The sequence below is a fragment of the Salarias fasciatus genome, chromosome 12 (genome assembly GCF_902148845.1).
Source record: "Salarias fasciatus chromosome 12, fSalaFa1.1, whole genome shotgun sequence".
In the NCBI taxonomy this organism is placed as follows: Eukaryota; Metazoa; Chordata; class Actinopteri; order Blenniiformes; family Blenniidae; genus Salarias; species Salarias fasciatus.
In genome coordinates this window covers 7,177,859-7,203,674 of record NC_043756.1, presented here as the reverse complement: position 1 = coordinate 7,203,674, position 25,816 = coordinate 7,177,859, and the positions used below count along the sequence as shown (strand labels likewise).

Sequence of the window (25,816 nt, the reverse complement as noted above, 5' to 3'; positions counted from 1 at the left end):
TCACTGGAAAAATAAGGCTGTAATAACCTCTTCCACTCGTATATTGGAATGTTTATAGGCATCGTTTCTTGACTATTAGTTTACAGCATGAGACCAGGAAGCAGACTGAACTCATATTTATACTGTTTCTCTCTGCTTTCACATGCGCCGCCGTAATGAAGACGAAGTGCGCGCACAGCAGCGACAAATATCAGGAAATAAATAAAATAAAGTATCCAAACCAGATGAAAGACCGTTCATAATTGGGTTAGTAATGTCTCTGGCACCGTCTGTGCGGTCATTTCCTCCGATCTCCCCGAGCAACAGGGGGACGGCGCAGGCGACACTCAGACCAGGAGGCATCCGGCTGCCGTCCACATTCTTCCACCGTCCTCCACGCCGGATTTGATAGAAGGAAGCACGGTGAAAAGACAAACATCATCTTCAGATGTAATACACGCAGCAATTTCACAAATCTTTTAATGATTTGTGACCCCCTTTTGTGGACGGCGAAATTGTGAACTCATGCACCCATAACTTCTCACTTGATCTGTATTACTCTCATCACAACAGAGCAAGCCACTCTATCAGTAAATGCTAATCTCCTAATTAACAAGCTAATTAGGCAATTACGGCTTTGCAGAAGGATGCCTAAATGAAATATGACAACACAGTCACTTTCTACAGCACCTGTGGGTCTTTTCAGATGTCACAATGAGAAGCATGATGACAAAGTGTTGTCTCTGCACTCATAGGTGCTTATTTCCACGCCGAGCTTCACTCATTCGGAATAAATATTGTGATTTTTTTTTTTCTTTAACCTAATGTACAACAATTGTTGAAACAACTTGTCAGGTTACAAAGTCTTTTGACTAAACCCAAACGCATCCATTTCAAGACGTTTCTCTCCTCAGTAGTGGTTAGCGACAACTCCTTGGTAACGTAAACACGGTTTTGTGAACGAGTAGTCCCGCCGAGTCTTACTGTAAGGAGCTGTCACATGCGGAAATGAATTATGTTGACATATGGCTGAAAACAACGGTGAATAGGTCTGCTATGCAATGCAATGAAGAATCATGCACTGCAACAGAGGAGAGGAGCCGGAGCTGTACCTTTGAGCCCTTCTTGACAGGTATGTAGTGTGACTTGACAGCTCAGTATTTCAATGATAAATGCAGTAGTCCTGGGACTCCCATTCACTAAACTCAAGAGTGTGTTGCTCTGATACTTCAAGGTCAGAAGAATGAGCACAACCGAGCCGCCGAAGACGATCGCTGCTGTTTCACATGTTAAAGGTTTTAATTGTTTAACTGAATTAATTCAAGTAAATTTCAAGATGTCTTCTGATTTAATATGTCAGGTTTAGGGCTTCTTTTAATAGCAATTCTTTTTATATTGATATATTTTTGATTTAATCTCATACCAAATAAAATAGCCTGTAATTGCTTTATGATATTCTCATTTAATTTTTGGACATCTTCGTCTCATCTTCTCCCAGTTCCTGGACAGCAAATTGAAAGCCAGACAGGTAACAGCAGGGTGATGTCCTCTCCCAAATCCGCTAAGATAATCAAAAGCTCAACAGTTATTATAAGTAATGACTCACTGTATCACGGCTTCAAATTAATTTCTTTTTTGCAAAAGTTGCTTCCTTTCTTTGAAGATTAATCTCATCACTCAGTTCTGACTCATGAAGATGAATCATTTCCTGAGACTTCGCTGCTTTGTTCTGACCCTGAAGAACACAATATTTCAGCAGATCACTGACTATTTCAGCTCAGGACAGTAAAAGAAGCACTTTAATTTGCTTCACGGAGCGAACAGATAACGTGTGAGAATGAGATTACATCTACAATCATCAACATGATACCTGTCTGTGCTCACTGGCACTTCTGTGCTGAGTTTGCATGTTCTCCCTGTTCTGTGGGTACTCCGGTTTCCTTCCACAGTTCAACAACGTGTGTGGAACTGATGTCTGCAGCGCTGAGCTGGATGAACCGGTGTCGAAGATGGATGCATGGATGATGTTTTTCTGTTTATATTAATAAGTCGGAGTTGCACAAGTTCATTTCTCCCATTAGAGGCAAAACAAATTAACGCAGAGAAATAAAATCAAACACATCAGTGGGAGAGATGCTCTTTCAAATGATGTAACACATTAAACTTCAGGACTCTATCATAAGTTCGGATGCTTTTCATTTTTCATCCTAATTTTCATGTTTTCATGCACTATATGCAAAGATTTTAATAATAATAATAATAATAATAATAATAATAATATCTGAACTGGTCATTCAAGGCTGGACTAAAGTACTATCAGACATTGGCTCTCCTAAAGACATAAATAAGTTTCCACTGACTGTGATGCCTGCAAAAAGAAGTTATTTCTGCACCAGCAGATTCAGTTCCTCCAGCAAGAAAAGTGCTCCGTGAGAATGAAGTCAGTCTGGCCTCTGATCTCTGGTCGACTCATCAGCGTACAGCTTCAAAAGAGGAGAAACGAAACTCATATTAAAAACAAAGAAGGGGAAAGTGCTGCAGACAGATACCAGCTGGATTTTCCAAGGATATTGCTGACCATTACACTTTTCTTCAAGTGCAATAAACTGAATTTGACTCCTTTTTTTCGCTGTATTTTAGCTTAAATGGATATTAGGGCTCAGTGGTAAACTTGAAACTAGTTAGGAGTCATTTATTGATTCTCTTGATGCTTAGTTTCTTGAGGAATGACACCCACAGTGATTATTTTGGCTCCTGGAGAAAATAATGTCATAAAGAAAACACTCGTGGATATGAGGCCGAGGTTGCTTTCAGATTCTATTTATGCCAACTTTTGGCTTAATTCCAGGGCTGTCGTATTTTTTTCTTGTCAAAAGTTCAGCAGGGAGGCCGATCTATTGTAGTATTTGTGGTACTTTACTGTAGATAAGTACTCAACACTTGTGTTTAATTCTTTATTCTAGTATAATAATCATAAAACCACCTTTAAAAAAAATGAAATACAATTCAATTGGCCTTTTTTTTTTTGTCCTTTTGTGGACAAGATGCTCATTGTAGAGGTGTACATTTGCTGCCATGCATCCCAGCTCAACAACTTGTCTGCTGCCATAGCAACTGCGGAGGAGCAGCGAGCAGCGCCGCCTGCTCGTGCACTGGGTGTCACTCGTGGCAACGACCAATCAGAAGTTCCCATCCTTTTGTACGAGCGGTGCGAAGATGGAGGGATGGAGTGGGTGGGCTCTCGCCATCATGCATCTGCCAGTAATAGGACAGGCGGGTCGTCAGTCTTCGTCACTCTGGCCCCGGATTGGTCCACGCGCTCCACTTTCCAATAATATAAACATGTCTACCGCTCGCCTGGCTTGAACCAAGGCGTCCAGGGGACTATGCAGTTCTACATCAAACTGTATAAAAACTCTCATTATGTGCTCGCCTGTGTTGTTGCAGGGCTGAATTTTTATTATTGCTAGAGAATATGCACATAGCTGCCCGCGCGCGCGTGAGGAAACGAGGATACCCTGCTGCAGCCGCTGCACGAGAGGGAGAGAGAGAGAGAGAGAGGGAGAGAGAGGGGGACTCTGCCGCGCTTTCATCATTATAATCACCATCCTAAGTACTAGCTCTTAACATTTTGTTTTTCGGTGTTCAGGCGAGAAGTGACAAGAATATAGACCCCTCCTCTGCAGGGCGGAGCGTGCATTTTCATTTCGTATTTTGTATTTTTTTTTCCAGGTTTTTTTTTTCCTGCCCTGTTCCCTGCTCTGACACGTCTGCACTGAGTGAGTGGCATTGGCACACTGTCAATCGCTCACTCCCGCTGCCATCAAACAACATAAAACACACACAGGCAGAGGCTGGAGCTCATAAATTTCAGCAGGGCAAGATATTTTTTGCGCATCGCCTTTATACAGCGTTGTATCCTAATTAATTTCTCCTCGCTGTTGCGTGTTGTTTTTTTTTTTCTAAAACATATCTCCCAACTTTTTTGTACATTTCATATTTTTCTATAGTCACATTTGGACACCTTATGCTACAGATTGTGTATTTTTTTTAAAAAATGCTTTCACTTGTCGCGGGAATCATTTCTGCACATTTATAGTTGGCAACACCTGCAAGCCTAAGATTGTTTTTTTTTTTATTTGTTTACACCTTTCCACGTTGGATATTTTTATTTTTTGCTACGGCTGCTCCGAGGCGAGGATTTGGACATTTTCTGGAGGAAATGCGCCGGGAATCCCACGAAGAGCGCTAATAAATGAGAGATCACCAAGGAGCGTTTCTGTCCACACCAGCCGTCAATTCCCAGAGAATAAATAGACAGATTGGTATGAGGACTCGTGCGGGATACGATGGAACTTCAATTTTGACAAACAAGTTTTAAGAAGAAGGAGAAGAAGAATAAGAAGACGAAGAAAAAAAAAGAAGATTTATGCGTTTTTCTACAAACACAGCCACGCGTTTTGGCACTTTGGATCACGCGTAAAAACAGCGAGAGGATCGCAAGAACTTGGACACAAGATTTACGCCAAAACATCACTGCTTATAGCCTTTATTTAGGAAAAAAAATAACAAAAAAAAAAGAAAAAGAAAAAGAAGCCGTGCGTGCGCGATTTCGCTGTGAAATACCCCAAACGTGAATACCCCTCGTCTGCAGCACATGTTTTAGCCCATTTCGTATATGAGTTTTTCAATTTGTGTGGCTCAGTGCACAGACTCTTTAGCGGCTACCATGGACGATCAAGCCCGGATCATGCAGTCGATCGGCGGCGTGAGTCTGGCCGGCCACTCGGTACAGGGAGGCATGGCACTGCCGCCTCCGCATGGACACGATGGGACAGACGGAGACGGAAGAAAACAAGACATTGGTGACATTCTGCATCAAATAATGACCATAACTGACCAAAGTCTGGACGAGGCGCAAGCAAAGTTGGTTGATTTATATGTTTTATTAACTTGGCTCGTCCGAAGCGCTGAACGCATCATTCTGATGTGGCCCGTTTAACTTAATTTAGCCCCCAGTGCATAACAATAGACGAGAGTGGCTTTAATGGTAATCTTACATCCTGCTGTATTTATTGCCTCACAATGCTTTAACACATAAAAAAAGTTGTCACTTAAGGAACATTGTATTTAAACAGCCTGAGTGGAGCTTGTCATGTCCAGGAAAGTTTTTTTGTGCACACATCATGTCCTTTATAAATCTTCACAAGTCTGCAAAACTTTGGTGATTACAAATTGCAATGATTCCCAGCTAGCTCTTGAAATGAAAAAGTGACATTATGTGTGAGGATTATGATTAGTTTCCTTTAATGAACTGCTCCTCTTCATTCAACTATACAATTATTACATTGTGTTGTAGAAAATAACTTTTGACAGACGCATGGTTGAAACATTGTGAGGCATGGCACAGCAATAACTATACTTAGCTCTTAAAATAATTAGCTTACTTATGTTTAGAATGTGACTTATCAGTGAACTTATTTCAATATTTTATTTTGTCTTATACTGAAACAGGAAACATGGACTGAACTGTCACAGAATGAAACCAGCACTCTTCAGCGTTCTCTGTGAAATCAAAGAAAAGACAGGTAAGAAAGATCTTTATGCCAATACATTTTAGTGTTGATGAATTCAAAAAGTAATGGGGAATCAGTACAACACCTCCCAGTGATCTGATGGCAGGCTGCATCCAGGTGACAGGGAACCTCTGCCCAAATTAATCAATCACCTTTTTTTTAAATATGTCACTGTGCCATGCAGACACAGGGCTGTTGTCACAGTACATCAGGTATTTGTTTTTTTCCCCTCCTCAGAGGATGCTCTTGTTTCGGCTGGAGTGTCTTTTCCAGCACTGGTTGCTTGGAAATGAGCAGAAAGTGCGCTCCAGTTCTCACTCTCAGCAGCCTGGCACCGAGCAGGACGGGGAAATCCCGGAACATATGTTCTACATAGCGAAGATCACACAGAATTCATGCTTTGAAAACCTGACAACAATTAGCACGCTTTCAGCACATAAAGAGGCTTTGCTTTAGACTAGTTTTTTGACTGCAGCTGCATGCACACACACACACACACACACACACACACACACACACTCACACACACACATTTCCTTTGAATGTAGTGAATTCTGGTATAAAGTGCAAAGCAGAATCGGCTTATTGAAAATTTATATTTGAAAATTCTGTTTAAAAAAAACATGCTAGTTGCATTTAAAAAAACAGTGGAGAAGTTTGAACATGTGTATACACACACACACACACACACACACACACACTGAAATTAGTGAAAGCTGAGATTACACAGAATTTCCATATTTACAGCTCAAATTTTGTCACAGCGTAGTTTTTGTCTAGACTGACTTGTTTCCACTTCATCTCTACTGTACTGGATTCATAGTAAACTGAAACCTTTATGTTTTTACCCGAAGTCATGATGGGTTTTAAAACACATTTGCATTTCATTGATTTAGTCGATAAACACTTATTTCTACTCGTTCACTTTTAGTAACCATAAATATAGAGCTTCAAACAAAAGCCATAAATTCTTAACCTACTATATATCACTGAGTATTTTCTAGTCATGTTAATACTTTGAATTAAAAACAGAAAGAATACAAAATTTGAAAACAGGATGGCTTGTCAGATTTGTGACCTTTGTGCCGTTTATAGGGAAATTAGTGCGAAGGAGATCATAAAAGTTTATGAACTTCCTCAACACAGGTTGCGTCCACAGGGGCAGGCTGAGGCTGCACAGAGCTGCCGAGGTGATCCCTCTGTGCTTCTGTTCAGTTGAGTTTGCACATTACAGGTGACAGTGTCAGAAAATCAGATCAGACGTCAAAATAGATGCAGATTTTTTAAGAAAAAAAATGTATTTGTAAATCTGAACGACTGCATCTGTCGGTGCTGGTTGAACAAAATTGACAAATGGTTTTGTTTCCATCCCAGTGAGTTATTAAAATATTATAACAATTCTGCAATTACTCTGAAATCTGCTTTAAACGGTCATTTTACCGTTATTTCATTGGAAGTCTATAACAGAGCTAGTTTAAATGTTATTGTTGTGAATTTAACTGATGAAGTTGAAATAATCAGCTTGAAGCAGCGTAAAATAATTACATGAAAATAACTAAAAAAAAACAAAAAAAACATCTACATGTACCTTTGCCAGAAAGATAGAGTGTATGTGCCTGGGAAGGCGTGTGTGTGAGACAGACATGAGAGAGAGGATAGGGAGAACAAGCGTGTGTGTGTGTGTGTGTGTGTGCATGTGTGTGTGTGTGTGTGCATGGTTAACCTGTGGTTTGGAGTCACAGACTCCCCCTCTTAGCCATTGACAGAGCTCAGCTGGTCTGGTGGCCTTGTTGACCGGCCTGTTTTCCGGCACACAGTGAGCCTTTCACTGGCTCCTGCAGCATCATTCACCGGGCTTCCTTGGCCCTTTTATGTCTGCTCACATGGCACATGGCACTGCTGCCTTTTAACTGGGGAACCGACTAATAAGTTTTATGTACAATTTTAAAAGCGGCCCTAATATCAGCGGTGTACTTCGGGAGGCTTTCTTCGAGGAAACTTAAAAGCAACGATCTTCGTTTTGATTTTGTAGTTTTTTTTTGTGTGTGTTTTTTTTTTTTTTTGTTAAAGAGAAGTGAAAAGCTGCGTTTCTCAGTAATGTGAAGATATTTTGAAGACTTTTCAGGGTGTTTAGAAGTTTATGACACTCTTCTAACTGTTATTGTAGAGCCTCGGCATATTTCTGCATTGCTAATGCCCTAGAAGTATTAATTCACTTTGATATGCTAATTAGAGAGCATTATGCAAGAAATGAGATTAAGTGGCAGCATGAAGTCATTTGCCTGTCACTAAATTGAGTGTTTTTAGCAGGAGGATTTTTTTTTTCCTACCCCCAAATTTCCTTGGTTTTGCATTTAGATAAGGTAAATGTGAGATTCGGTTGGAAAGTGTTCTTCTTTGTCCTTCAGTGTATGATTTTTTTTTTTTTTTTTTTTTTTTAACAAATGCCAAAATTGGAAAATAAGATTCTGCCGTGTTTTGCTCCAAACTGTCTCGGGACAGTAGGTACATTCACATTGTACGCTTTTCCCCATAGGCAGCACGGGGAGACAATAAGTGCATTGAGTGAAAATTGCCTGCGATTTGGATGAGTTTTGCAGTTACTCCTCTGTGCTGGGTTTGTTTTATCCTGCTGGCTACTCCCTTGTCTTGCTCTCACGCTTGGAAGAGACGCTCTCAGCGGCAGCAGCGGGAGCGGCAAGAATAACAAAGGTGAAAGATTACCTCCATATGGTATTTCTGACCAGGAAAAGAGAGGTTCTGTTGCAAGACTCCTCTTTGATGTGAGGTTTAATCAATAGAAAGAGATTACAGAAAACTATTACAGGCTAAATCATGGAGTGCTACAGAGAGGCTTAGCCCTCTCCACAGCTCTCTCAGCTGCATGGCGCTTCTTTTGGCTGCGTATTGACTTGTTGTTTTCGTGACCTTTGACTCATCAGGTTCAGAAACGGTGTGGGGGGGGGGGGGTCTGTAGAGGTGGAGGAGGGAGGGAGGCAGGCAGGCAGGGAGAGAATGTGGCAGATTCAGGCTGATAAATGCTGCGATCCAGTGCTGAAAGCAGTGGATTAGGGAGGGACTGTGCTCACAGGTCCAGCCAATATCGCCGTTTTGTTGCACAGACTTGATTTAGCCTGTGATTCCGTTCCTGCTCATCGGTTTGTCTGTGGTGTGCGTGGCGCTCTGCTAAGAAAATCTGTGTTAACTAAATACGGTTCGGGATGAGCCTGTAATTAACCACATGCAAGGCAGACTAAAAGCATTACCTGGAGTAAATAAAGTTAGGACTGAGGAGGTAAGCATTTTTGAAATCTACAGGGAACATTAATTTCAATGTTCCCTGACAAAGTTAATGAGCCTTCCCTTTCCTATTGGGTTATTGTTATTAATACCAATTTATTCCAAATAAAACGATAATAATAACTTGTATTAATATTATGCCATTAATGTTGGTATTATCATCGCAGATGAAATAACAATAATAATAATAATAAATAAAAAAAATGTCACAAAGCAGAGTTAAAATGTCTTTTATTTTCGCTCTATATTCTTTTTGTCTCCTTTTCTACCTTGTGGGTTTCCTTCATCCTGAAAAAAGCTCCAGTAAATGCATGACAGAGAACAGAGAGCTATTCAGCAGCAGAGACAATTGACTTTGGCTGCTTTTTGTCTCAGAGAGCCCCAGCGATGCGGCTGCAGTGACTAGATAGTGTTGTGCCGAATGGCTCGTGCACAGCTGGGTTCCTGACTGGCTCAATGGCAGGGCCACTACTGCTTCCTCCTCCAAAGCACAGGGGGGACCGGCGAAGATGTGCCTATTATCTAAGTAGCTCCCAAATACCTTCCATTTCCCCATCAGCAAAGATGAAAAGAAGGAGAGGCAGACAAAGAGGACAGGAAAAAAAAAAAACAGGAGTGTACATATCAGTTTCATTTAGAGGGGTAAATGCGTTTGTGTGTGTGGAGATAGATGCCTCTGCAGCGGCGCTGGCTGGTATCTGCACGTACGGCTCCTTAAATCAGGGTGTTGTGTTTTTTTTTTCTTTTTTTTTTTTTTTTTTTTGCACGATGATCCAGTGCTGTCCCTCCATCTGCACACGCGAGCACCCATCTTGCACACGTCTCCCTCTCTTCCCCCTCCGTTGCTCCCAGCGTTTTTCTGCGGGCTCCTGCGCGATCAACAGCTCATAATTGTTTTTTGCACATACGTTATGCAAATGAGCCTTTATGGCAACTGGCATAACAATTAGCATCCTCCAACAATATTTTAGTAGGTTAATTGCGAAATTTCTGAATTGTACATCTGAGTTGTTAATTAGGCATGACAGAGGTGGTGAAATAGTTATCTTCAGGCGGTGGCAGCCAGCAGAGGCTGCTTTGGATGCAAAAAGGAAGGATTGATTGAAATTAGTTTACAGCAGTAGGAGCGTGCCTGTTGGAGACTCTCTACATGCCCCTTTTGCTTTTTTTTTTTTTTTTTTGTAGCATCTGTTTGTTGCTAAATGTAAAAGTATAAACCTGAGGCAGACATGGGGAGAGTGGATCAAATCATGACGCCCTGTAGGAATAGATTGCACCTTTGTGTTGATTTAAAGGAAATACTTGGCGCGAGCAGAGTAAACAGATGTGAATGATACACGGTCTCTCGTCGGGGTGAGGTGGAGAGGAATTTGTTTTTCATCCGTCACTGAAGCTGGACGACTCTCAAAACTGGGAAAGACAAAAATCTTTAACCTGCCAGACACATTGAAAACGCTTTGAAATAGCCATTGACAGCAATAGAAATTTCAAACTGAGTTTTTTTTTTTGTACAAATCAAAGCCGTGAAAATGTGTTAATAAAACGTGTAAAGTTGAAAAATGTATTCAAAACTCCTAATTTGTCTAAATTATGTAAATGCATAATTTTCTTTGTTTAGTTTTTAACGAGTTTATTAATAAAATGTTTGAATTGTTATTCCTTCAGCTCTCAATCTGGACTTATATTTGTTTACCATTCACTAAAAAAAAAGGAGTATTTTTTTTCTTGCTCTCTTTTTTTGAACCTGAACTTTTCCCTGACTCTCCTCTGCCGGGATGTTCATTACCGTGTCGATGGGCGAGTCCCTGTAATGCCATGGAGCTGGTTATTACTGTAAAAAGGGTTAGAGTGAAAGACTGGTGCAAAGCAAGTCCTCTCTCTGTAATGACTCCGCTATTTATAGGTCCCTATTTCATTAGCTCTAGTGTTTCAGGGAAGAGTTTTCCTCGTGGGACAATAGACACCATGATGTTCATTTACTCTGTACACATTACATGTGGACAACTAAACGACCCGTCATTTGTGAGAGCAAGAAAGCTGAAAACGCTGCTCCTTTGCTCACGAGAAACATTTACTGGGTTTAATCTTTGTGACAGACAAGCTGTCTGTTTTTTTTTAAATACGTTTTCTGTGTGTGTGTGTGTGTGTGTGTGTGTGTGTGTGGTGTGTGTAGGTGTTACTCCAACAGGTGACGGTATTCTGCAGCTGAAGCCGCACAGCAGTCAGTAAATGTACATCTTTTAAATCTCATTTGTAATATTTTGACACGGTAGCAGTCGGTGGCTTGTTGCTTGACAAAAGCAGCGCGATGCATAAATGTCACCTTTCTTTTCCTTACACAACATTCCCCCTCCAAAGGAAAAAAAAAAGAAAAAGAAAACACCCAAAAAGTGAATCTGTGCTGTCTTTCTTCTCATTTGCAAGCTTGAAAATGAAGCCCTTCTTCCCATTGTTCCAGATGCCATTGTTCCACGTTTCATACATTAGAATGATATATTGAAGGCAGAAATGGGAAAAAGACTGCAATGCAATGAAATTTTAATCAGCGTCTTCTGCTGCTTTAATAAGGCAAATAATTCTTATTGGCTGCTGTGTTAAGATTTCTAATATTTAATTCATAACAAACCTTGCATTATTCTGCTGTAGCCCTAAGACAAGCTGTACTCTGCTGCCTGCTAAAAGGCAACACAGAGGAGGAAAAAAAAAAAAAAACGTGAAAGAAAGTGCAGCCTGAGCATTTTCTGCTATCAGCCGTGGCGTTTTCATTACGCTGTTTTGATGCTCCCTGAAATAAGAATTAAAGAACTGTGCTAGTGGAGCAGAGGAGGGAGAAGCTGGACAAACGTTCACCTTTCTGCACGTCTTGTCAGTGGTCAGTTAAGTTTTTGTTGGGCAAACTTGTTATTATTATTTTTTTTTCTTCTTCTTGTTTTCTTAAGTCCTTGAAGTTCATTTTTATGTCTGAAGTCATGGAAAGATGGCGAGGGGCCAGCAGCTAGGTGCTGGCTCATGTTACAGTGAAACGGCGGGCCCTGTTTTCGTCTCTCGGTGAAATGGCTTAATTGGTGTCAGAGCCCCAGGGATAAAGGCCTCTTGCTCTGAAACACAGCCACACAGGCCCTGTCTTCCCTCAAACCAGGGGGAACGGCCGTCGTCTGCTGGTGAATGAGGACTAAGCCGTGGCATAACAATACCAAATGATGTTTGGGATGACAGAAATTAATATGCACTTGCTCCCAGAAAGCTATGATTAATGACGGCGAGCGGGGGAATGCTGTCCCTCCTCTTGCTCCTCTTTGATAGGGATTGAGAAGCCAAAAAAAAAAAAAAAAAAAAAAACAAGCCACCCCCCCTCCAAAAAAGGCTGTTTCTCCTCTTCAGAAAGTGGAGGTCATCCAGAGTACGTTACTGCTAAGCTTCTCTTTCTTTTTCCTCAAGCAGGAAAGAGCTTGAGATGAATTTCGGACGGATTCTCTAACTCTGTATCGTTTAATGAAGTTTAAAGATGAGAGAAGACATTAGACCTGCTTTCTGCACTGATTTCAATATTTTTATAATTCGTGGAGCACATTTAAAGTGATACTTGACAACAAAAAACACAAGAACTTCTCATTTTCTGAGTTAATGAATGACGTCCCGATGACATCTTTTTTTTTTTTTAATATTGATTTTTATACTCACCTATTGATTCAGGAGCCAAACGTGTGAACAAAATGGTGGTGTGCTGTTGCCATGATAATGATCTGTATCTGTTGTGTCCTAGGAGGAGACACATGAATATTTAATTGTGTCTGCTAGAGAGATCCCCAGACCCTTCTGTTCATTTCTTACTTTCTCTAATGCGTTTCCACCCTCCCAGGTACTTCCTCTCTAAGTAATGGAGAATTAAAGCGCGCATTAAAATGATATAAATTGCAATGTAAGGGATTTCTAAGGACATTTGTCTCCGCACAATGCGGTCGGAAATTCAAATGGCAAGTTTTGACAACGGACATTCTGCTGACGCGGTGCATTTGCCTCACGTTGGCTCCTCAAATAAGCATTTTCTCTGTCAGGGTGATTGATATGTATTAAGCATGCACTTTTTACATCACAGTGCTCTGGAAGATGATGCGGGTGCAGGGATATGAGTTTTAAACAGTGAATGAGCTCCCCTCATATTGATCTATTTGTGTTGCCGGAGTGGCAGGTGCTATACGAAGAGTGTGTCAGCTTTGATTGTTTGTGTCAGTGATCCGAGCCGACACTGAGCTCTCTTACTGTTCGTCACTGCACTTGCTTCCTCTTGATGAATGGCAGCACACTGCACAGATCCTCGGAAAACTCGTGTCTCTGCTGTTCCACCGGTCCTGCGACTCGACAGCGAAATCCAGAGATTTTTATCAGTTTTATAGAAAAAGGGGTTTTTTTTTTTTTTTATTAACAAAAAAACAAATATGCTGAATTGTGAGACATGTGGAGTCGTATTTTGAAGGAATTGCATTAAACCCCGCTTATTGACTGGGAATATTAACCACTGAGGGAAAGGTTTCGTTCTTCCTGCCTTTCTCAAAGTATTCAAGTTCAGTTCCTAACCTGTGCGCGTTGGCAGGCGTGCTCGGCTGTGGTGTGAAGGTGAGCCTCTGTAAGTATGCAGAGCACGACGGGCCTCGCACGAGTGCTGAAGGAGAGCATGGAGTGGCAGAGTTAATTTATTTAATGACTGAGCGTCTTATATCTCCCCAGCCCTGATTAGAATCCATGCTTGATGAGGGAAGCGATAGAGGGGTGTGCGCTGCCCCTAGGCCCTTGCACGTACGTTCATCGTTTTCTTTCTCCAGTGCCTATTTTCCCTTCCCCCAATCCGTTGGGATTTGCGATTAAAAAAAAAAAAAAAACAGAGAGAGAGGGAGAGAGAGAGAGAGAGAGAGACGGAGAAAAGTGCGCCATGAAATAGTATAATTTCAACTTGTGATATCTTGTGATTATGTCTGTACATGTGATCGTCGAGTTGCACTCTGACAGGAGACGCAGCTTTGAGGCTGATTAAGTGTGTGCGTGTGCGTGCGTGCGTGTGCGCGTGTGTGTGTGTGTGGCGTGCTCCGTGATAAAGACGAAGTGCCGTGGAGCTCTATGAACGTGGGAAAGCCAAACAGAGTGTGTCACTTTGGCAGCGCGGGCTGTCAGCATTGGGGAGCTGCAGTTGTAAAAACCATGACCTTCCTCTTTGCCAGCATGTCTCTCGCAGAGCCAGAGCGCTGCCCCGTAGATCTGGGCTGGCTGTGGGAGGGAATACAAACACACAGAAAGGACAGACAGTGGAAAAAAATGGTAAGAGCCATAATTGTAAAGAGAAGCAGGGGGGGTGAGTGAGGGGGGGGGGGCTGGGTTGGTTGAAGTAATGAAATACTTCTTGGAGCTATCATGACTGAGAAGGTGAGGGAGGGAAATGGAGAGGACTAGCAAAAAAAAAAAAAAAAAAAAAAAAAAAAAAAGGGGGGGGAAATACTCCTCGGCTTCTAACGTTTCCGTGAGCCATCATCAGTAATGCCGCAGCAGCCTCACAAACCAGAAATTATTTCTTCAGGCGTCGCTGTCAAGTGTTATTCAAATAACACCAGCCTCACATTTGAATAACAGCCGACATTTTGAATTAATTAATCAGACAAGATAGTCTGGGCCTTTTCTCATTAGTCTACAGGTCAGGCCGGGGAAGATATATGCGCTGGTGATGATATACTTGTCTTTAATAGTGATTTATGGAGATTTTGGATTGTGCTCGATTTGTCAAAGGACCTGGTACTAGAAAAGTAGAGCAGTGTATATTTCATTACCTAATCTCTGATACGTTCCATGATGCTAAAAAGATACGATCCCGTTGTTTAGATGCACAGGAAGCTTTTTTTATATTCGCTCGTCTTGAGTGAAGAGGTGCACGCGCACACACACACACACACACACACACACACACACACACACACACACACACACACACACACACACAGCAACACAAATTTAATCTCCTCTCATACTGGAGACCTCTCCCATTTTACTTTTCCTATGCAATTAGGCGAGGGCTGTAAATTATAACTGTGCCGTACTTTAATTATCATGGTGTAAAAATAGAGTTCCTGTCTTTGAGAGGATTTCATTAACTTACTCAATATTCCATGTCAGCTCGGAGAATCACAAGATTACAGCAAGGGTTGTGTTTAACATGTTCTTCATCATGTGTGTTATTTACTCAGTTGCTATTTTTGACTATTCATAATTTCAGAAATCAAAAAAATAATAATTTTAGTTTGATTTTATTCATGGTTGCGTTTGTTCGTTGACTTTCGTGTGGCTTGTTTACCTGCTGGAGTGACATTTTATTTTCGGGTTCATATAGGGTGGTGTGTGTGGTCACAGAGGTGTAAATGAAGAGTCTATTTTTAAAGGGATAGCTGGTGTTAACGACGCCGTGCCATGTGCTGCTGTATGGGGTGTGAGTTATAAATTAAGACAATTAGTGGAACGTTAACCATTTGTATTATTGTCAATTCATTTTCTTCACATACATGTTTTAATTAGATGAAATAGACATGCAGTATGCATCTGTGATTTCATACTAGTGTGTGTGTGTGTGTGTGTGTGTGTGTGTGTGCTAGTGTGTGTGTGTGTGTCAGGAGACTACAAGCTGTTGCCATTCCGGTGAGCAGCCCACACAAAATGCACCAACACCAGTGTGACAAAACATTCAAATAAATTGCTGTCAGGCTGCCGAAACACCAAGTGCAGCGATTTTTATCTGACATGTGGAAGACCCAGACATGCAGTCCTGACAAGTAACGCCGGAGCACCTGTGAGAGACGAGCGATAAAAATCAGGATATGCCTGATCCTCGGCATAACAATACCTATCATTACTTGATATTATTACTCTTCTTTAAGAGAGAGCTCAAGATGGAAAGATAGTAAGAGCGGGTTGGAATTTTTTATTTTTTTTTAAGTTGGGATAATAAATGATGTTAGTCGTTACTTGTGTAGATGCACACACATTTCTGGTTAAGTGAAATTATGCAGTCTGGTGACATATCAACAAGTATTGAACTAGAATTTATGAATTGTTTATTAGATAGAAGGAAAAAAAAAAGATCCTCCCACGTTTCCAGGTGTGAGTAATGACAGTGTACAGGTGACCCCGGTAAATAAGTGCGACATAAAGATTTCGACTCATCCCTTACATTACAAGACTTTTTTAATGCTCATAATCTGTCTTGTACGCAGCTCTTTCATAAGGCTGCTGATTGGCCGACTTTGTCTCACTGCTCCACGCAGCACGGAGGCACAAATAAATACTAAGGGTCTCTGTTGCTTCACTTATTTTCATTGAGTATACAAAATTGACTCAGTAATTCTTAAATCCAATTGAGAAGCGTTTAAAAAAAAAAATGCTTTTTAGAAACTTGGAGACAAAGGACTCACTGTGGAATGTGCCATCCATTCTCTACTGTATTGTTATTTTCTCCCTTATAGGTTACTAATGAGGAATCGGCCCTCATTATGATTTTAAGGATGAGAGAGGAAAGCTTTTAATTAATGATATGTAAATGGTTCTGAATTGATTATGTTAGAATATCAAGAGAGATGGGTAGAAGCTGTGGTGTAATATATTTTAATTAAGAATTAATTAAAAATGATGGCAATTTTATAGAGGCTCACAGAAAATAGAAGAATTTATTCTCTGTCACAAGTAAATCAGCCTTTGATTAAATAAACAGACACATGCTGTATTCATTGACGAGTTATATTTATACTTTGCCAAAGAGGCTTATCCGGACTAATAAAAAAAAAGGGAGAGAGAGAGAGAGAAAACACAGATCAGTGCGGTATGTCAGTGGTTGACCACAAGCTGGGTTCTCCTGGGTTAATGGTGATTTATCTCATTTCTAATTCATGAGATCCTCCTGGTCTGTGTTAGGTGGATCAATAACGCCGTGTTTCCTTTTTGAATTCAGTGTCTACAATTAGATTTTGCAGCATGCAACACAATTATAAGTAAGACATGAATGCGTGCTTTTATCTCCTGTGGCAAGTGAGCGCACAAACCTCCCCCCCCCCAAAAAAATATCAGTCTGTTTATGAGCTAAAAAGATTTGTGTGAAAAAGATGACTTGTGACGAGACGCGGACCCCAGTTAACCTTTTTAATTGCGATCTGCTTTGTTTCATTCATTCTTCGGGGCATGAGGGAAACAGAAGACGTTAGGTGCATTAACCGTGTACGCCAGTATTAAAGGGAGAGAGGTCTTTGTTTTCTGCTAACGGTGGCACACATGCTCTGTGCTAAACTCCGCGATCAATGGCAGAGAGGCTGCTATCACAGCACTCGGAGCAGGCGTAGCTCAGGGGGGAGGGAAAGGGGGGTCCCTGGTGGTTCATTTTGATTGGAGCGCAGAGTTTTGTGTTGAAAGGCGAGGGAGAGACAGGCTGTTGGAAGCAAATCCCCCCGGATCAGTTAGAGCTTTGCAACAAAAACACCTTGATATTCCTGGGAACATTTGCTTAGGAAAAAGAGTGAATTTAAATAAACGGGCAACGGGAGAACGAAATGATCTAAAGCATTTCTGAAGGTTCGCGTGTTCACAGAAAGCTTGTGTATTTTGGGCTTAGAATTAATTTAGGAGCCACTTTTTAAATCACAGCAAAGCGCTGCAGTGTAAAAATGGAAATCGGTGCGACTGTATTATGTATGTTTTTACCCAATTCTCAAAAACATATTTCGGAGTAAATAAAATGAAGTGTGCGAGGAGGGCTTCAAGGACTGTGTGTTGGGTTGATTATACGGCGGTTTGACTAGAAGGCAGCGGTTTGAGTGTATGGGAGGATACGCCGCGTTAGATGGAGGGAGTGCTGAATGGATTATTAGTCCGACTTCCCCCACATACCGACATACCGGGTCACATGAAAAAGCTTGGAGGCATCATGGACTGTCTCAAGTGTGCATGCCCAATGTCTACGAGCACACGCACAAATATATATTTATATATACAAACATATATATACATACAGTGCAGCCACTCCAGTAGCTAGCGGAGCGTCTTTTTTTGACACCTGCAACTAGTTGCAATACATCACTGTCAGGATCGCTTTCTCTACCTATCCGCATTTGCACGTTAGTTATCCGCGGAGGCCTTCGTCAAAAAAGTTGAGCAGTCTTGACAACAGCTCCCCAGCGGGAAGGGAAAAGGTGAAGATCTGCTGGGAGGCGCCACGCCGGGTGTCATCGCCGGCTGTACTCTCTGCACCCAACAGCACCGTAATGACAACTGAGGAGGGAAATGACGCTTTCACACACAAATATTACGCCGCGGTTAATTTTGCGATTGACACGTGAGGCGAAATTCTGAGGGGCGAACAGCCAACATCTTGTTTTGTCACTGCGCTTTAACACACGTTGGGTTGTGTCGCGTGCGCCACGTTAATGAAATGATGGGAGTGACATAATAAAAAGCAAGGCTGAGGTTTATTTTGTTTTGGGCCTCTTGTCGCGAACGCATGCGCTCGTGTAATTGACAGTGAGCTAAGCTGCCGAGGAGGAAGCGAGGGCACGGCGCCTCCCGCGTCAGCTCGCCGTGGGGATGAGGGGGAGCCTGCCAGTGGCACCGCCAGTGGCGAACACCAACAGCTCCGGCCGCGACGAGGAGGAGGTGGAGAGTAGCGGGAGGTGGTGGCGAGGGGGGTCAGCATCTGAACTGGCTGATGGGAGCCAGAACATGAAACAATGCCGGGGGAACGTCTGGTGGGTTCGCTGCACAGAATTACAAGCGAGGGAGCAGGCCTGCTGAGGCAATTACAGCTTAATGGGGTCATTTGGAAGGCAATTGCCAGGGGTTAATGTAGTATGGAGAGATGAGGTGAGATTGAAGTGAAATTTTTGGCTAGAAAATGTGTTCAAATGAAAAGGGAGCAGGCAGACAAGTCGTGCACTGATGGGGTGGGAGGTTGATTGGGGGAACTGGAATGCAGGCTTTCACCGCCACACAGAGAGACATGAAGCCTGACTGTTCACCCGCATGTGCACCAGCGCAGGCGAACGCGCATGTCAACACAGGTGCTGTTGCTTTCCTTCTCTATCTGGCCTCTTCTTGCTCAAACCACGAACAAGCGCTCCAGTGTTCCACTTTGGTGCTAAACACCGTGCTGCTCACTCACGTGCTCGGTGGTGGATTTCTTTTGTCTTGAGTTACCTGTCTGATCGCTCCCCGCATGGGAAGAAGCAAGTATCAAGATACAAAACGGAAAGCAAAGCTGTTTTTAAGTGATGCGGAGAGAGAGAGAGACGTGTCGAATAAACTACGAGAGGCACCTTAGAGAACAAGGATAAAAAGGATCATTATGCACTGTTACGTTAGCCAGTTCATTACCTTAATTGCCCGACATAATCCAGTGTTGGAAGGGTGCGCCGGAGCTTTGGGAAGGAGTCTTTGCCAGGACCTCCCGAGCCCAGGTCTCATCTCCCAGATCCCCTGATCTGCAGTAAGCAGACCGATCATGCTAACGCTAAACTTTGATCAAAGCCAAACTTGTTTAAGGTCAGCCATGTGAAGTCCTGGGAGCCCCCATGTGCGGCGGAGCGGACTGCGATATAGGAAGCGGTGCAGCGCTGTGCCTTGCTGCCGCTGCCTGTGACCGCACTGGATCACTGGACAGCAATAGCATTATCAGCAGCCCTTTCAAGTCTTCACTGTTTTATGTGATTATGCTCAACAGTGGAACTTAACATCATTCCGAGCTGGAGATTCCTTGAGAGCGCATTCCTTCTGCCTTTCTTACCCTTCTCTGTCCGTCTTCCTCTCCCACTCACTTTCTGTCATCTGTGTGAAGCCTGTGCCCCCCCCCCTCCACCCCCCCTCCACCCCCCTCCCCTCTACACGGGGTTTTGGCCAAGAGCCGGCCACTTCACTGAGGCAGATTTTCCCAGGCTCCCAAAACACCATTTTACCAGGATTCCCATCGAGTCTTCACCTATCACCAACATTTCATATCATTTATCGAGGAATCTGTTTATTTTATGTGCCAACATTTTATGACACTCTCATTTGTAAAAAAAAAACAAAAAAAAACAAACCAAAAAACAAAAAAACTAAAATTCTCTTTTTAACATGCACCTTTCTGCAACTGAGTGCTCATTGTACTTTCCATATTTTCTTTTTCATCTGTCACAACAGCGATTGTCTCATATATGTCTGACTCTGTGCTTCCCATCACAGTGTAGCGTTACACAATGTTGAGGTGGTGGAGTGCTGCGACACTGCTGCAGGAAAAACAAGTATGATGCAACTGTGTTGTCATTTTAGAGTGACAAATAGACAGTGGCAGACCATCAGAAAGGGGAAGAGAGTGGAATGGTGTCGCTGACAAACTGCTATGACCTTTGGGTCCTTTGGCCTCCAGAGTGCAAAGCACATACAGTGTTTACCTCAGGTCAGCAGCAGCATGAACATGCCGGTCCCCCACAGAGACGATCCTGTCCCACTCATCACATTCGGATTGTCAGCGCCAGTAAAAAAGTTGCATAACTTTAAGTGAAAGGGGATTCTTATGTCTGGAAATTGATGTTAAAAAAAAAGAAAGGTTCAGAATGTGTTGTCTTTATCTTTCTAAATTATTACTATTAAGCAATGTTAAATCCTAGTTAATTTGTTTCATGAAGTCTTTACAACAGCTAAAGAGAAACAGCGCCCAGAGCGAGCGCCCACCTCTTCCCCTATTTCATGTCACCAAAGCATCCCATCAAAGCTTGCCTCCTTTCTGTTGTAAGGTAGAAAAAAAAAAAAATCAATGCCGCAATCTTTTCCTTTTGCCTCCTCCAATCCGTAATTGAAATGGAAAATCAAATGAACGGCAAGCAGATAATTGTTTTATCAATATTCCCTGCCTGCCCTACAAGGGTCAGTGCAGAATGATCATGAGTCGGGGATATGACGAGGACAAAATGTGAAATTGAACAGCTAGGAGGCAATAAATCAGCCTTGACAACTAAGAGTGACCAGCATGTAGCTGCAGCAGGCAGCTCTCCCTTCAGAATTTGTCCTAAAGCTGTCTGCACTAAATGGGGAATATTCATCTCATTATTGTTGCACTTAATATTGCTATCAAATATTATTCTTAGAGTCCAGACGGGAAGTCAAGGTCACCCGTTCTATTATTGTTGTCATTGTTAGTGTGTGATATTGAGAGTATAATGGAGGGCAATGCCATATGGTCTGCAAGGCTCATGAAGAGGCAAAGCATGAATTTACTCATTTGCTGCAGTTGACAAAATGGTTTCTTTTAGATGTGTTGGAAGCTATTTGTCCTGCTTATAAATAGCTTTTCAAACTCAGAAACCAAGAAAAACTCTGGAAAAAATCCCCACGGACTAACAGAGACTGCTGTTAGCCACTGTTCACAGCCAAAATGTCATTTTGTGTAGCTTTATATGTTAACTTCAGACAAAATTAGTAAAACCATCTATTGAATATATATAAAAATCATAGTATAGTTTAAAAAAAAAAAACTACCAACAAAAATCCAATTTTAATAATTGGATAATCAACAGATGTTTTTCCTTTAAAGTAGTCATGTTAGAATAGATCAGAAGATTAATGCAATTCCACAGTGACGTTCGAGTGATATGGGCTAAACTTCAATAATCAGATCAGTCACATGCACGAAAAACAAAAAAAAGAAATCATAATCTATTTTAAGCAAATGCGGATCATCTAGTTGATCTAATTGTTTCATCTCTACAAAAAAAAAGAAGCACAGCATCTCTTATTTTGCCTTGCCCACATCATATTTCTTTAAATAAACCCATCGTGCCAGCTTTCTAAGTCTTGTAAAAACTGCAGATAAAACTGTTGCCAGAAAATCGACATCTTAAATCATATGACGTCCTTTCCCATCTGGCTCATCCAGTTGCAAGGCATTGACAAAAATATGAAATTGATTTGGTTGAAGGGTGTTAAAGAGCCGACAGGAGAATGTCACAAACAATGAATGGTCACAGCTTGGAGGAAAATCAATGACAGAGGTTGAAGCCAGTCTGGAGTGCTACTTGGCAGCATTACACTGTTCCTGGAAAAGAGCTGTCTTCTGGCCTTGGTTGTCTGATCAAAAGGAAAATTTGATCGTTTTAATGTTGGACGATACGATAAATCTGACAGCTGAAATAAGGACACCGAAGCAAAGAGTGTCATGCGATGTTTGATATTCATTTTTAAATTAGCTCCTGCGAGATGGCCTCCCCCATAATGTGTATGTCGAGCTGTAAACGCGGAACCACACTCACTCCCTGGTATCTCGTGAAACAATTGTTGTCACCTTGTAAAGCATGTATGTAAATTTGCAGAACAGTATCGAGATATTTTATGGAACTGCACCACAAATTCCACTGGCCGGAAGTCAAGAGATGAGAAAATAAATCTCTAATTTACACAAGTTGCCTTAATTTCACTGTGTGGATTATCATCTTTGAAGGGGGAAAAAATGAATTGGCAGAGTGTCTTTCAAGTGGACAAAGTGATGAAAATCCCCCCTACTTTGTTGGGATTGCAGTTGTAAGCTTTGCACCATATGCTACTTTCCTCTTTAGCTGGGATTATGCCATCATTATTGCTGATAAAAGCTGTTTACTGCCTTGGCTCCAAATCGATGCTCGGGGCGCTCTGAAACTGGCATTCCCTCTCCAGAAGAGTTCATTCCATGCCAGCTGCTCAGGATTCAACCCCCTTTTGTTTAAGATTTCACAGTTTTTGTAATGTTTATTTTCTATTTAGTCCCCCCCCCCTTCCCTCACATACAGGGATTTTTTTCCCCCCCATTAGCATATGTTTGCAACAATTTTACATTTACATTTGATTTGCTTACAGCAGATTGAAGATGTTTGAGGCGTGATTATACGATCCTCTCGGAGGTATGTTGCCAGTTAATGCAGCAAAGATAGTAAAATACAAATAATGAGGCTTGTTTTAGGGACGCGTTTGGGTGCCGCGGCACTGACAAGGTGGAGATTTCAGAGCAGTATCCTAAAGAGTGCTTTCTCACAGCATTACCAATCAATGGGATAATCAGTCAATGCAGATTCGGCCCGACAGCTGTGTTAAGATAACAACTGGTTCTCATGACTATAGCAGCCCCAATGACCTTGTGTGCCTCAAATTAATAATGTAAAATCAACACCAGACAACCGCCCCCCTGGTTCCCATGCAGACAATGATGAAGTACCTTTTTGCCTTACCATCAAAGGCCACTCAGACTAAGTCATGTTTCAAGGCATATACAATGTTGTCACCTTTTTTTTTTTCTCTTTCCTTTTTTCCAACTTAGGCTCCATGTCCCTTAAATAATGTCTCTCACTCTTCCTCTACAGCTCTCGAGCACCCAGGGAAATCATACTGATCAATATTTCCCATTTTAGAGGAACTGCAGCAAACATTCACACAGGATTTACTGTAGCCCTCTGCTAGACTTTAATCAAGCTATAATTTAGATCCAACAAACAAAAGGTTCTGCAGAAAATAAATGGAAAGTCTATTTGCGATTTTAGAGGTTTTCTCTTCTTTATTAGCTTTCTTTAGTCTTCCACCACCAGAGTATGCTTTTGTTTTGGATTTTTTTTTTTTCCCAATTATTTATGTATTTTTTTTCCTTTTTTTTTTAGTGGTGTCTGTTGCCATTCATGCATGTGCTTGCATGCATTGGTAATGTCTTCACAGGGCATAAATCAGAACATGCTATCTCAGTAGTTCTTTATATTGGTCAAGGGCCATTGAGCAAAACAGCTTAATGCGCCCTTAACCATTTCAGTCATGGCAGGAAGTGGAAAGACTGCTGACTGGCTGACACCGGGACGGGACCCTCTGCAGACCGTCTATTGTTTAATGTTAAAGTTTGTCTGAATTTTCTGCTAAATGAATTAGATTCATCTCATTTGAAGAGGGTCACAAAGAGTAAATAGAAACCAATTAGGTTTATTTGTGTGTAGTCATGTGAACTGAAAATGAAATCCAAGTCCTATGAAAAGCTAACCTTAAATAAGTGAGTGCATTTACAAAAGCCAAGTTTTACTGCCGTCATTTTGGATGTTATTGATGTTCATGTAACATCTTCTTATCCATGTTTAACCTGATGCTGTTGAAAATCTGTAAAACCTGGGCAGGATGTGCGGGACATTGAACATGTAGAAGTGACTCTACCACAGGTATGGCCGCCATGCGAATCATTAGAAATGTAACGACAGGAATGACCCCGAGCCGTTTGGGTTTGCTCTGTGATCTCTGCTTGAACCGGGTGCGAGGCGGGTGAGCGGAGTTCAGGCTGCGGTTGACTGTTATTCATGGCAGGTGGTGACAGAACATGTGTGGTCCCCATCACAGGTGTGTGCAATTAGCCTGACAGCCAGGCCTCGATTGCCGTGAAATAAGACCCTCAACTGTTTATGCGACCGGGAGTGTGTATTTAGGTGTCTGCCTTTGTGTGCGTATGTGTGCACAGTAGTCACAGGCAAATATAAACCGCTGTACCTCCGCAAGCTCCTCTAACAAAGCACTTCGGAGCAGCAGCGTTGGCTGATGTTATACAGCACGCCGTGTGGATCCAAACCGAGTGTTGTTGCAGGGTGGGAGAATCTGTGTGTCATTTATTCAGCCTCCTGTAATGGGGAATGGACTTGGAAGAGAAGAGAGGGTAATGTATTGGAAAATATCCCTTTCAGCACCTCAGCATTACTTGTCATAGGTCAGGCTTAAAACGTAGCTTGATACAGTTATTAACTCTAATCCGGGCATAAACACAAATCCTCAAGCACCAGCCCAATTAATAATTTGCATAATTAACATGCATTTTAAATAGAGGCTGGTCTTGTCGTTGCCAAAGCAGGGATGGGGGTAATTAGGGCTAACGGAGCAGTGCCTAGGGCCCCTGCCCGTGGACGTGCCGCAGTCATTTCCAGCAAAGGGATTGACAACTGCAAGACAAGCTCCCTCGGCTTAGAGCAAAACCCCCTTTGACAGAATTAATAGTTGACAAACTGCTCCTAAAGCCCTGGCATTGTTTCTGTCAGTTGTTCGGTTTGATGTCACTGTTAGACATTATAAATCAATAGTGTCAGGATTTAGTAATGTTTATAGCCAGCCATGGTTTATTATTTCATGTGACTGTCATGGACAAATAGTATTTATCATAGCTGTCTATAAATTACTGCAGACACACTGTTGGTTTACCCAAACTCGCTCTGCTCTTACAGAGCCCATTCCACCGTCCACTTACATATTTAGAGTAATTTATTTTCGCAGCCGTAGGCCCACATTAACCCTTTGCTGTCTCATACTCCTCTGAGACTTATTGTGGCTTGATTGTTGCCCCTCCGCTGACACATTAACACATCAAAACAGCTGATCAAAGCTTGTTCCAAGCTGCATGTTGCAGGTTTTTCCTCGCTCTTTTTGAGTTTCTCGCCGGTGAATTTGTTTTCAAATGATTTGAAAAACTGATGAACAGACCTGACAACCTCTTTCCTTCATGTTTTTTCATCATGTGCGATCGCCGGGCGTTCTCTCTCTCAGGTGGAGGTGGGTGACTGCGCCGGGTTGTTTCACTCACACAGAAGTCCCCCCCCCCCCGCTTCGTCAGTGCCACTCTTTTTACGTGACAAATTTACAACACAATCATTTAGCCAACCGGCTTTCATTGTGACGAAATGGTCTTAACCTTTGAATCAGTGCCACACTCATCAAAAACAATTAGAATCATCAGGTTTAATGAGATGATTGATCGGTCAGCTCTTGCATCACTTTGTCAACGCGGAGCAAGCACGCAATATTCAGTGATTGATGATATCTGCTAGCATTACCATTATTTACATTAACACATGGATTTGTCTTGTTTACACTCTTTGTAATAATGAATACGTAACAATGAGACACTATTGACCAGCGTGCGTTGTACTCTGCAGCCC

At 42.0% G+C, this 25,816-nt stretch overlaps 1 protein-coding gene across 9 annotated transcripts in view; it reads left to right on the top strand.

The window, feature by feature from the left end:
* The first annotated feature begins 3,364 nt into the window (after positions 1 to 3,364).
* pbx3b (pre-B-cell leukemia homeobox 3b) overlaps positions 3,365 to 25,816 on the top strand; it is a 55,166-nt gene continuing 32,714 nt past the window's right edge. For 5 of the 9 annotated variants that reach the window (XM_030105555.1, XM_030105553.1, XM_030105550.1 and 2 more), the window contains exons 1-2: positions 3,365 to 4,905; positions 5,494 to 5,567. In XM_030105555.1, coding sequence (XP_029961415.1) covers positions 4,658 to 4,905; positions 5,494 to 5,567 — 322 coding nt within the window. In that variant the 5' untranslated portion in view covers positions 3,365 to 4,657. Of the gene's footprint in view, positions 4,906 to 5,487; positions 5,568 to 25,816 lie in introns of all 9 variants that reach the window. The other 4 variants (XM_030105549.1, XM_030105554.1, XM_030105551.1 and 1 more) reach the window with 1 other exon arrangement.